Raw genomic sequence first — 13243 nt, forward strand, 5'->3', positions numbered from 1 at the left:
TTAGAAGAATATCTCAGCTCTGTTGGTCCATATAATGCAAATTAATGGTGGCCTGAACTTTGAAGGTACAAAAAGCACATAAAAGCAGCATAGAAGTAATCCATAAGACTCCAGTGGTTAATTCCATGTCTTCAAAAGCAATATAACAGGTGTGGAAGAGAAACAGATCAATATTTAAGTCCTTTTGTACTATAAATTCTCCTCCCTGGAACCATTCCAACCAGGGATCCCCAATTTTTTTTAATATTTTCTCGGTAACACTTTAAAATAACATTTATTAAAAACATTGACTAACATTTTGACATTCCCTGGCTTTAGATTAATGACTCACCAAATACCAGGATCTGCCAATGACTTGAGGGAAAAACAATATTTAATCAATGTTTGATTGCATTACAAGAGGATTCAAGGTGAAATAACCTAAGATAATCTAACATTAAGATGAACATTAACATAGTTACAGATTTTGGGGGGCTGAGAGATAACGTATTCACCTATGAGTGGCACTAATTAAATGTATAAGGACCCATTTGAAATCTAAGATGCTTTTACACTTCCAATCAACAGGTTTATTGGTAAGTAAGGTCATCCCATGTGACAGGTGTTTGATAGTTTCAGGTGATCTGAAACACATGATCTGGAAAGGTAGCTTCAGTCATTACAGGAAAGCAGGGACCAAGTATGACAGGTATGTGGTAAAAAACATTCCTGTCCATGTCAGGAATAACAGACCGGAATGGTTTAACTGGAGCAGCCTGTTCAACCTTTCCTTTAAGCTTTTCTCAAAGTATTATCATTAAACTATGATCACTATTCAAAACAGTCTCTCTTTCATGAGCAAAACTAATAGAGGAGACAAGACAGATGATGTTTCTTTAAAAATAGATGTTTCACATCTACATTTTATTAACGGAATCTCTTAAATTAAACATTGTGACAACTGCCACATCACATATTTCAATACACAAGTATTTACAACAAAAATGTGCCAACCCAAGCAAAACAGCAAGGATTAAAAAAATTAACAAAATTGGGGGGATAGCAAATGCTCACTGTATATAAAAAAACAAAAACAATAATGCATTACACAATATGCTGGGAAAAGTCCAATTCTAGAACAGTAGTTAAATTAATTTCATTCCTACTAGAATTAAGTCTCATAAATATTTGAACATGCCAATCTGTATCCAAAGTCAGCCAATTACACAAAAACAAATCACTTGTGGACACAATGGACATCTGACAAATTTAAGTGTTTCTACAAAAAAAGAATACAGGATGCACTATTGAAAGTCACACTTTAAAAACAACATTTACATGAAATAAATATTGCATTATGAATATTTTTCAAATAAGGCAGTGGGTACTTCATTCTCTTTTGCATTAACAAAATCAAACAATTAGGGCCCTTTTAGTAAACATAAACACTGTGTAAGTAGTTGGAGTCTGTGTGATGTTAGTAATTAAAATTCACTCTAACCTTTGGGAATTTTCAACAAAATGTCAGAGCTTTCAGTACAAATTGTCCTGACAACATAACTTAAGTTACAGCCCAGTACTTGACAAACAATGCAGATGGAAACCAAAAGCCAACTTGCTAATAGCTTTCAGGAATCTATCTAGTGAACTGATTCATTTATAGTAAACAGGATCAACAGGAATGCTCCTCATCTTTGAAGTGTGTGTGTGTGTGTGTGTGTGTATATGTGTTTATAAAAGGGAACATGTCCACATGAGCCTGAATTATTGTTATTCCAGCACTCCCATCAAAGGACTGGAAACCATATCCAAAGACTTTTTGTGTCACCCCTTATAACAGGGAGAGAATATCACTGTACAACGGAAACCTGTAAAACCAGGTATCATCGCATTCTAATGCATGACTGTAAGTCTAACCATTATCATTTCTTAAGTCAGTTAGAACTTAAAAAATCAAAACAAACAAAAAGAACACAGAGTACTGCTTCTGAAACTTCACGAATCACTGAGCGCAAAAATAAATTAGTATGTGGCTGAAAAAATAAATAATCAGCAATAAATAAGAAAACTTCCACTGTTGTATGACGTTTTCATTCATAAAGTAAAACTGCAGCAATCCAGGTCTATATTTGGCGATCCCAAGTCCACATCAAACAAAACGATGCATGAGAATCTTCTGAAGGCAGCCGAACAAAACTAATAAATTAAAGAAGTCCAGAAGGCAGTAAATAGAGTTTGAAAAGTCCAGTGTAACATAAAACATTGTGTGTGAAAGTCCTCCGCGATTCAAAGGCTTGGGTTAATATTGCTTTGTGCTTGCAAATCTCCAATGTCCTCCGAGTTCTCCATCATCCAAGGATGAAGAAGGATCTGCTCCAAGGTTGGTCGATCCTCTGGTCTGTATGCAAGGCACCACCGAATCAGAGACTGGCATTCTGGAACAAAACAGAATCAAAAACATAAGTGCCAAATATCAATCAAAACAACGTCTCTTTAGAACATTATACAGTAAATGTGCATTAGACATGGTTTGTGTATTAAGGAAGTCAGTTTTTATTTCATGTTGACTTTTGTGTGTTCTGTAGCTACCTTTGGAGATGTGTTTAGTGAAAGCTGGAGTGGCTTGAATTATGTCCTCGTCCCGCTCAAAGGGAATGTCACCATTCACCATGTCGAACAGAAGTACACCCAGTGACCAAACAGTAAGCGGATGGGCGTTGTAGCGCTGTTTGAGGATCCACTCTGGAGGACTGTAAACTCTGGTACCTAGAAATACGGGATACAGGTTGTTAGAAACACGGTCACGCTCATGTTGTACTTATGCATATACAATTACTACCAAAGAGCTACCTTACCTTCAAAGTCAGTGTAAATGGAGTCCTTCAAAAGAGCCCCAGATCCAAAATCAATGATTTTGATGTCTCCAGTGCGGGTGTCTACCAAGATATTTTCATCCTTGATGTCCCGGTGCACAATTCCCCTGGAGTGGCAGAACTGGAGGGCTTTAACAACCTGTTTGAGGAACCTGTAAAACAACAAGGTTCTAATTAGTATTATACTTATATAAGAGGTGATTGCAGGTGTTCAAGATATATATTTTTAATAGACTTCAAAGCTTTTTTGTTGCATATAAAATTTGAGCTCAAAGTAACTCTTTCAAAGAAAATGTAGAGAAGGTTCTCAAACAATTTTGGGAAATTAGCGTAAAAAAAGGTGACTTTATCTGAAAGGTGAGTAGTTTGCATCCCTGCACTACATAGTTTTCCAGTCAAATGTAAAATTATCTTATATTCTGATATTTCCAGATATTTCATGACCATTTGAACCCTGAAATTAGTGTCAAATTTGCAATTAAATAGTATACCAAGCGTCTTTTTTCTTACCTCTGTGCAATGGGCTCCTCCAGGGCCCCACGCTCAGTGATGAAGTCGAACAGATCCTGGCAGTGTTGCGGTTTCTCAAACACAATGAGGTACCCCTGACCTGGGACTTCAAACCAGTCCAGCATCCTGATGATGCCTCGGTGACCAGGTACTGACAGCAGTAGAGCAATCTCCATTGGAACCATGTTTGCTTCACCAGGCTGTGGGGGGTCACATAAGAAAAATGTTCCTTTTTGAGATGCTGGTTGTAGTTTTGTTCCACAGTAAAACTTCAGCTAAATATTAACTCAGATTGAGGATGACCTTTTGTAATGGATCATTACTATGAAAAATTAACAATATGCCATTTCATGTGTTCTCCCAGTTTGTTTGTTTTTTTTTATTCTAAAAAAAGAAAAAACATTGTGCGTGCTACATTTTTATTATCGTCTAAAAAATATTTTAGATCTATTGCTATCAAACTGGTATTTTTTACAAATTTAGGAAAGATCCACCGAGTTCCCCTTTGTGCTGTTTTGAAAAATCCGAAGCGTCATCAACATACGTCACTTTCAGCATTCGACGATGCAGTTCCGGTAAATATCAAAACAATCGATAGAGGGCGCTATTATCCCTATTTCAATCCATTTACCATTTCTTCACCTACGATAATGCGCCAAAAAAATATATATATATTTCTTACTTGGAAGACTATGATAATAACGAATTAATTGCACTTATATCAAATTGTACTCACCAGTCTGGCCCACTGTTGAACTCTGTCACGGGATATTTGTTTAATGGCCACCTAAAATGATAATGCAAATGTCGGCTCTGTAAGTTACAGCGTTTTTATTGTGCTTTAGTCTTATTTTCTTTAATAGTTGTAAATAATGCATTACCTGTTGTCCGTCTGAAATTCGCTGTCCGCCGTAAACGGAGCCGAAACCTCCGCTGCCCAGAAGCGCTCCAAACTTGTACTGTTTTTCAAATGGCTCTTTAACTAAAAAATATAAAAATAACACACACACTTAGGAAAATCAAGGATTCATTTCAATTTCTTTCAGGGTTATGCATCTGCACAATTATATTATAACATTGGACAGAAAGCGCAATTCATTTTATTGATATTATTTGAATTAGGACACAATTAAATTTGTATACGTTTTAAAATAAATTCAACCATATCCACACGCACACAAATATGTATAAAATATTATTTGGTTCAAGTATTAATCTGAAGAATCTTACCATTTTTCGCTTTCACGTCTTCCAAATGATCAAATCGCAGGTCAACAACACGTTTGTCCAACATTTTCTACAAATAATAGAAAAGAATTGCAACTGCAAATACAACGAAATAATTATTTCAGCCCGCACAGTAAACAGCCTCAGAATAAACCCATGTTTGTCTGTGATTGTTCGCCGTTTTCAGTGAGCGTCTGAACGATATCTCCCTCTTCTAGCACTCGCACACTGACTGACTGAATAAGTTCAAAGTTTGTTGATGTTTTAAGTTCACATGTGTAAACACGCCCACTCTTACGAATCTACCCAATCGTGGCCAACACGCTTGCAGTGTTTTGAACAGAAAGCCAATCAGAGAGCTGAACATATGAATATTAATTAGCGGTGGTTAAAATTCTAAGAATATTTGCCGCTCTTACAACGTCCCTGAAAGAGCGCGCGCGCAATGTCAGCAATACGTGTGGGGTTTTATTCCAGCAAGCGTACATTTAGAATTCAACCATGCACATTAATATTTACAGGTGTTTACTTGAAATAAAAGTCATTTAGCAGCATAATGCGTAGGTGTTCATTCGCTCATACAATAGAGGGGTTATAAAGCATGCGTCATTCTCCAGGACGCAGCCCGCGGGGCAGTCCCAGATAATTTACTGGCAAAAATCGAATGTGGTTTTGATCTCTTAGTAATGTTATACCAAGAAAAACTGAACTTTTAATAGCTAATAGATGTGTTAGATATATATTTTTTTTATCTACCAGTCTTCACCGGTCAAAACTTTGGACACCAATTCATTATTTGTTATTACTATTTTCCAAATTTTAGCTTAATAGTGAAGTCATCAAACTATTAAATAACACAAATGGAAGTATGGGAATGATGAAGTGGCCAGCAAATGTTTAACAAGTCAAAACGTTCTTGTATTTTATAAGAAACTTGACCCAGCTCCTTTCATGTAGTCACCCTTTGCCTAAATTAGAGCTCTGTCTGCTGCACGCTTTGGGCATTTTCTCTACCAATACTCTGACACAATTTATACTCACATAAGCCTTTAGTTTAAAAGGTTTCAACCAAGTGTGTCCAATCTTTTAGCTTGTAGTGTTTATGCAGTCTTCAACATTACATATTGTTTATGATATGCATAGCACAGAAAATACAGCAAGAAAGATTTACATTTCTTCAGAAAGTTCTCCTTTTTTTATTCCAAGAAAAAAAAAAAAAAAAAGAGCATTTTCATCCCAAACAATAAAATAAAATAAAACAAGATTATATTAATCAATTATTATGAGGATAAAGTATGACTTTTTTCAATAACTTTTCATTTTCCTGTGTATTCTATAATGATATCAGTCATGTTTATTGTCACATGCACCTAAAGAAGTCCAACGACTGAATGGCGTAAGAAATAAAGGAGTGGTTAGGCGACAACGGGCCATTTTGACTGGATGGCTCGGGCTAGTGATGTATGGATAGATGGATGGGCGTTCGAAGGGAAGGAAAAAGTGGACTGCATGATGATGGAAAGAATATGATTGGTTTGATCCCCATGTATCTGCCTCCTTGCAGATTGTGCCTTCAAACCCTCCTTTATCAACTGCTGTCCGGGGAGGGTTCTCTATGTGTGGCATTTTTCTTCATGCTATCGAGGTATTCCTGTTGTGACACAGCCAAGACCGAGGCCAATATCTCATCGTCTTCCCAGTCTGTTAAGCCTATTGTAACACAAGAGAAACACAACACATGATATAACGATTCACCAAAAAATGAACATTAGGTTATCACTTACTCAAGCATGAGTGTTGTTTCAAGTGTGTATGACTTTCTTTATTCCGTGGAACACAAAATGAGACATTAGGCAGAATGTTAGCCTCAGTAACCATTGACTTTCATTGCATTTTTCCCACCATACAATTAACATGCATGGAGACTGAGGCTGTCATATGGTTTGGAGCAACACGATGATGGCTTGTACGACGGGCCTATCCCTATCAAATATACAATACAAAGAGTTCACATTTGTGTAACAATCCCATGAGAAGAACTATGAATATGAGCCATCCACTCCCTGCTTGCACCTTCTTAACTTCTTAACCAAAACAAACAGTTGTCAGCATTAGCTGGGGTGTGCCGATACTCAACTGCAATCAAGTGTATTTAACTGTGCATAATGACTGTACATACAGCTTTCTGGATGAGATCTGATGCATTTCACAAAGCTGTACCCTGAATCACACACATCACATAGAACAGAGAGCCACGAATAATTGTATTTCTGGGCCCTATAGTGACTCAGCCAAGCAAGTAGTCGAGCAAAAAACTACTTCCTCATCGAGCACAAAACCACTTCCTCACCAAAAGCAGTAGGGGACATCTGTCGCATAATGGCCCGGTAGCCCAATGCTGGATACAGAGACACCAGAGTGGATGAGGTGGGCCTGTCTGGTCCACCACAAGCCTGGTTACTGGGACCTGGCAAGCAAGATAGAGTACTACATGTATATCTTTCAATTGGAAGTAGAGAGTTTGGTGAAGTTCAGAGATGTATTTTTTTTTATCAATTCAGCTTCCACTGCAGAGAGTTTATGGGTGAACTCTGAATGAATGGGTGAAATATTTAGCATAAAGAGAACAAAGCATATTTTGAAGACTTCAGATTGATTGTTTATTAAAACAAAGAAAATTAATTGTCGTTGTAGCACCTTCAGTGTTCATTTCACCAGGAAACTGCGATATGTTCAACACGGCTCATAAAAATAGGCACATTTTTCAAAAATGGAGGAATAGTAATGTGGATCTATCAAACAAGGTTGCGATTTCTTTGTTTTGCAACAGTATTTTCATGACAGTTAAACACATTTTTCCCCATAAATTGCCATTGTCATAAAGTATATAAACATTTTAATTCTGAGTTTTCTTAATAATGATTCTCATTAGATTCCAATTACAGCAATACAGTTATATTACAACAATATAAAACAATAACAATAAAGAATATTTTAATTAGTACTGTCCGTCAATTCTCATTTTTAATCACATAATTTTTCATAGTTAATCGCAGATTTTCAAAGTGCTGAAATTTGACTATGTTTACTTATTTTCTTGTCAAAATGCATTTCCTTTTTAGGAAAGAAAACAAAACAATATAACAAACAATATAAGTGCTAAAACAACAAATTAGTTTTATTCCCTTTCACAAAAATTAAGGATAAAACAGTAGCATAAACACTTGCTTTTCAGCCTGTTCCTAACACAATGCTATCTTATGACATCTAAACACTTTTACTTTTTGTAAGGCGAGACATAACGTTTGCATTGCATAACCAACTACATTAACAAGCTTGTTCAAAGTGCAATCAAATTGCGCAGTAGCTTAACCGATACAGCATTGCACTGGCGATGGGGGTATGAGTTCTGAAGAGCATTCAAGTCTACACGTGAGACAGAAGTTTCAATGAATCACCATGTTTTTTCATCTCTCATTTGCTTAAACACCATCGGTTAGGTTTAAGGTTTAGGGTAGAGAGGTAGGTAGGTTTTGTTGATGTAAAACTGGATAGTGCATTAACCTTAAAAACCTAATTTGTTTGGAAGAAAATATAACCCTTTCTTTTTTAAGCAAAAAATATTTTCTAATTTCTTTCTATTGATTTTGTGGTGAAATATGACCAAGATATTTTCTTGACAGTAGAGTTCAAATACAGTTATAAGAAAAAGTATATTAACCCTTTGGAATTACTTACATTTATAAAGAAAAATGTCTTAAAAATATTCAATAATCAACTAACACAATCAGTTTTAACTAATAACACACATTATTGTATTGTTATTGTACACATTTAATGCATCATTCAAACATTCACAGTGTAGTTTGGAAAAAATATGTGAACCCCTAGGCTAATGACGGCAACAAAAGCTAATTAGAGCCAGGAGTTGGCAAACCTAGCATCCAAATAATGAAACCAGATTGGAGGTGTGGGTTAGAGCTACTTTGACTTATAAAAAGCACTCAAATATTTTGAGTTTGCTCTTCACAAGAAACATCTGCTGACCTAATAATTCAGCAGATGTTTATATTATAAGTGTTCTCAGAAGACCTACGATCAAGGACTGTTGCTTTGCATAAAGTCTGAAAGGGTTACAAAGTTATCTCAAAGAGCTCAGATATTCAACGGTCCACAGTTAGACAAATTGTCTATAAATGGAGATGGTTTAGTACTGTGGCTACTCTCCCTAGAAGTGGTCGTCCAGCCAAGATGTCTCAAAGGGCACACCACAAAATGCTCAATGAGGTAAAAAAAAAAAAAAAAACAGAGTGACAGCTTATGATTTGTAGGAAAGATTGGAACTGGTTCATATCTGGTTCATATCTCTGTTCATGAGTTTACAATGCAGAAAAAATTAAACCGGCATGGTGTCCACAGCAGGACACCATGAAGAAAGCCACTGGTTTCCAATAACAACATTGCTGTGCATCTGAAGTTTCCCAAAGACATCCCAAAACACTACTGGAAAATTTTTTTAGTAGACTGATGAATCTAATGTTGATTTATTTGGGAAGAACACGCAGCACTTAGCAGTGGCACTACATATGTTGTAAAAAGGGCATCACTACAGAATGGCTTCTAAAAAAGAAAATCCAACTTTTGGAGTTGCCCAGTCAGAGCCCATACCTTAACCCAATAGAGATGCTGAGGAATTACCTCAAAATGGTTAAAATTATTTCTGAATGTTGTGCAGGTGTAATCCACAGCTACTGGAAACACTTGGTTGAGGTTATAGCTGTCCAAGGACGATTAACCAGGGTTCACTTACTTTTTCCACAGCACTATGAATGTTTAAAGGGATGTGTTTAATAAAGACATGAAAGATTATAATTGTTAGTGTGTTTTTAGCTTAAGCACATTGTGTTTGTCAATACTTGTGACTTTGATGAAGATGAGATCACATTTTATTACCAATTTATGCAGAAAACCAGTTAATTCCAAAGGGTCCACATACTTCTTCTTGCCACTGTATCTGTGAATGCCATTTACACTATAAAGTGGTTTGCAGAGGAAATGCATCATACAGTTACACACTGATAATTGTAATTGCATTGATAACAGACCTGGTGCACATGGTGATGGTGGTTTGGATAGTGCAAGGGCCGCTCCCACCGGGGAGGGGGGTTTAGCGGGTGTGTCCGAGTGAGAGGGATCAGGAATCTCCGGAGAGGGGGCGGAGCTTCGTTGCCGCGGGGACCGGGCATTCCATTCTTCCAAACCACTTGTAGCTGCAGCAGTGGCAGAGCTGCACGTAGCGCTGGCTTTACGAGGCTGGTGGAATAAGAAAAGTAAACAAAACGCTTTCATTCACTAATGACAAGCAATCTGGCTCCATAATCAAACTCTTACAACTTTCGGTTCTGAGTTTGTCATTTGAAGTAGTAAATATGCTTTCATAACCACTTTTTATACAATACCAATCAAAAGTTTGGACTCAATTAACTGTCCAAACTTATGACTGCTAATGCAAGTTTACAATTTCTTTTTTATAAGATAATATAACAATATTCAATTCAGAAGCACAATTCAAGTTTATTTATTTTGATCAGTTTCTCTATGATAGGCTGCTGTTAAGCTCAAAGACTGGTTAATAAGAAGGGCTGTTGTTTCTCTGATGAAGGGTCTTCTTCATTGTTGGTTTAAGTGTGAAAATGCAAACCACATTGTTTGCACAATTGGTACTATTGGTAAAATATTTGTGACTTTCGGAAGCAATAACCTAAGCAGTTTGAACACATATGTGTTCACATATTCACACATATTCATTGTTTGGACCGTCAATTTGTTTTCACTCTTGTAAAAGTGTAATGTTTGGGGCCTGGTTAAATCAGCGAGTAAAGACGCTGACTAACACCTCTGGAGTCGAGAGTTTGAATCCAGGGAGTACTGAGTAACTCCAGCCAGGTTTCCTAAGCAACCAAATTGGTATGGTTGCTAGGGAGGGTAGAGTCACATGGGCTAACCTCCTCGTGGTTGCTATAATGTGGTTCGCTCTTGGTGGGGCACGTGGTGAGTTGTGCATGGATGTCGAGGAAAATAGCGCGAAGCCTCCACATGCGCCATGCCTCCGCAGTAATGCACTCAACAAGCCACGTGATAAGATGCGCGGATTGACGGTATTAGATGCTGAGGCAACTAAGATTCGTCCTCCGCCACCTGGATTGAGGTGAGTCACTACACCACCATGAGGACTTAGAGCGCATTGGGATTTGGGCATTCCAAATTGGGGATAAAAAAAAAAAAGAAAGTGTAATGTTCTCCCTGTTAATATATTTTATCCTATCCCAGCTTAATATGCAAAGACAAGACAACCATAAGTAAGCCATTTGTAGGCTGATTCCCTCAAAAAGTGTAAACACCATGTCTCTGTGGTGCTTTCAAAACATTGCTCGGTTTGTTTGAGCATCCCAAACAGCCCGACGCAGCAACATTGGCTGAACTATTGGAATGAGATTGGGGCGGGACTATCTGTTTGACCCTCCAATGGTAGATGAGGGAATGTTGGGAAACCTGGTTGAAAACAGTCATTAGTTTTGCAGTTCAGTTTGAAGATGCTAGTGCCGGAGAAATTACACATTTTAGCTTTAACCAAAGCAGCAATCATCACTTATCTCAGGCGGGTTATGCATGACTTTCAGAAATAATAACCGAAGGAATATTTCAGGTTCGATACAAGTTTATCTCAATCGACAGCATTTGTGGCATTAAGTTGATTACCACAAAAAATTATTTAGACACTTATTTAGAAAAGAAAAGCAAAAATGTAAGTAACAATGAGGCACTTAAAATGAAACTTACAATGAGGCACTTAAAATGAAAGTGAATGGGGACAATTTTTTGAGAGTTTAAAATACAGAAATGTGAAGCATATAATTTTATAACAGCACTTACATTCATTCTTCTGTTAAAACTCATGTATTTTATGAGCTTTAACGTAAATCAAATTTGTTTTGTCAATTTAGTTTTTTTTTTTTTTTACATTATATCGTCATAGCATCGAAGTTGTAAAATTGTCTATAACTTTACACAGATAAGGTTAGTCAGCCATTTTATCACACTTAAATCATGTTAACACACATATTGTTTATGTACTTTTGAAACAGTGTGTATTTGAATGTTTACAGATGGGTGCCACTCACTTCAATTGTAAGTGCCTCACGGTAACCCAGATTTTTTCATTTTTTTCTTGTGGTAATTACATTATAGCACAAATGTTGTCGATTGAGCTTTACTTGTACTGAATCCGGAATATTCATTTAATGACGTCTAAGGTTTTCGTGAGGTAAATATGACACATCAACTAATTGACACCTACTAACAATCTTATTTTGGTATGCAATTTGTTTCATTATCTTAAGAATTTTAATAACATTTTTGACTGTACGATGCATGTTGTTAGGTAGTTCAGAGGATAAGCATTTAAAACAGGTTGGTCAAAATAACATCTGCTGGTATTTTCATACCTGTCGTGCCTGTTTCTCTTGGTCTCGAAGCCACTGTAGGTAAGATTCTCTGGCCACTTGCTCTTCTATGGCTTCATTGGTGGCTTCCCAATCTGTGGCCCTCTTCTTGTCCTCCAGCATTTGTTGCTCAATCCAGGATTCCTCTGACGTTTTAATGGCATTTTTCATAAGTGACTGGTCTGCAAACTGTGTAGAGAGCAAGACAGAGACAGAGAGAGAGAGAGAGAGTGAGACAGAGGAGAAAGGCCAAAGCGTCACCCCACAGGTGACAGGTGAGAATGCTTTGCGCTCAAGCACTTGTGTCCTGAGAGAAGAGCAAAACATTGCTGAGTAAATTGAGCAATAGATCATTTTTAAGAGACGCATTCTGAGCAGCTTTGACAGATATTCTACTTGCTCTGTTTCCTGCTGGACGTGTTCTAACCTGACAAGATGCAACGATGTTTCCAGCGGCAAGCAATTTGTCTGTCCACAATGAACGCAAAACTGCTGTGCATTGTGACTCAATTGCAATCAATCAGAACATATTTGCCAATTCATCTAAATGAATGTGGTGCGGAACTTTAGGAGTTTGGAAGGTTTGGATGATAACAGACTAACATCAACATGGCTGTTTGTGCCCTGCTTTGTGTATTTCTCTCATTGTCTTATTTTCTATCTGTAGATGAAAATGCTTAGCTCTAGAACAGCATGCCCATGCTCACCCAGACTGTTACACTAAACTAACTAGACATAATATTGGCGAACTCTTGGGACGATAAGATCAAGTCCTAGAGATATACACCATCATCACTTGAGTATTTCATCATTTGATTCTGGGTTCTCACTGTAGCAATAAAATTCACCCTACAGATGTCTGAATTTGCCTATGTTCACACTACAGTTTATTTCTCTCTCTCTCTCACATCACACAATAGCTCTGTTCCAAAACCTAGTGAGTGTGTAGAGTCTATGTAGAACATTCCAGATAAAAGTAATGTTGGCTAGGATGCTGCAATAATAGGATGGTGCCTATGTAGGCGGGAGACAGCTCACTAAGTTTTGGAACAAACCCTGAATCTGACATTTACGTATGATTAAATAAATTGGTTAAGTGCCTGATTTTGTTCAATATGATTCAGTGTGAACATTCAGGTTGGTATTCATGCA

The 13243-nt window shown here is 37.1% G+C and overlaps 2 protein-coding genes across 4 annotated transcripts in view; both read right to left on the reverse strand.

The window, feature by feature from the left end:
• Positions 1–878: 878 nt before the first annotated feature.
• On the reverse strand, positions 879–4821 carry LOC127621136 (serine/threonine-protein kinase pim-2-like). The gene is made up of 7 exons (XM_052094614.1): positions 4593–4821; positions 4244–4344; positions 4099–4149; positions 3363–3562; positions 2835–3004; positions 2569–2745; positions 879–2414 (listed from the first exon to the last, which is right to left on the reverse strand). Exons 1-7 carry the CDS (start codon positions 4654–4656, stop codon positions 2266–2268), a joined length of 912 nt encoding a protein of 303 aa, XP_051950574.1. The 5' UTR covers positions 4657–4821; the 3' UTR covers positions 879–2265.
• Positions 4822–5119: 298 nt separating this feature from the next.
• The window catches only part of LOC127621135 (OTU domain-containing protein 5-A-like), a 52045-nt gene continuing 43921 nt past the window's right edge, over positions 5120–13243 (reverse strand). For 2 of the 3 annotated variants that reach the window (XM_052094612.1, XM_052094611.1), the window contains exons 6-9: positions 12095–12280; positions 9695–9902; positions 6940–7056; positions 5120–6299 (exon numbers count right to left, since the gene is read on the reverse strand). In XM_052094612.1, coding sequence (XP_051950572.1) covers positions 6178–6299; positions 6940–7056; positions 9695–9902; positions 12095–12280 — 633 coding nt within the window. In that variant the 3' untranslated portion in view covers positions 5120–6177. The remainder of the gene's footprint in view (positions 6300–6939; positions 7057–9694; positions 9903–12094; positions 12281–13243) is intronic. The other variant, XM_052094613.1, reaches the window with a different exon arrangement.

Source organism: Xyrauchen texanus, chromosome 27 (genome assembly GCF_025860055.1).
Source record: "Xyrauchen texanus isolate HMW12.3.18 chromosome 27, RBS_HiC_50CHRs, whole genome shotgun sequence".
Taxonomy (NCBI): domain Eukaryota; kingdom Metazoa; phylum Chordata; class Actinopteri; order Cypriniformes; family Catostomidae; genus Xyrauchen; species Xyrauchen texanus.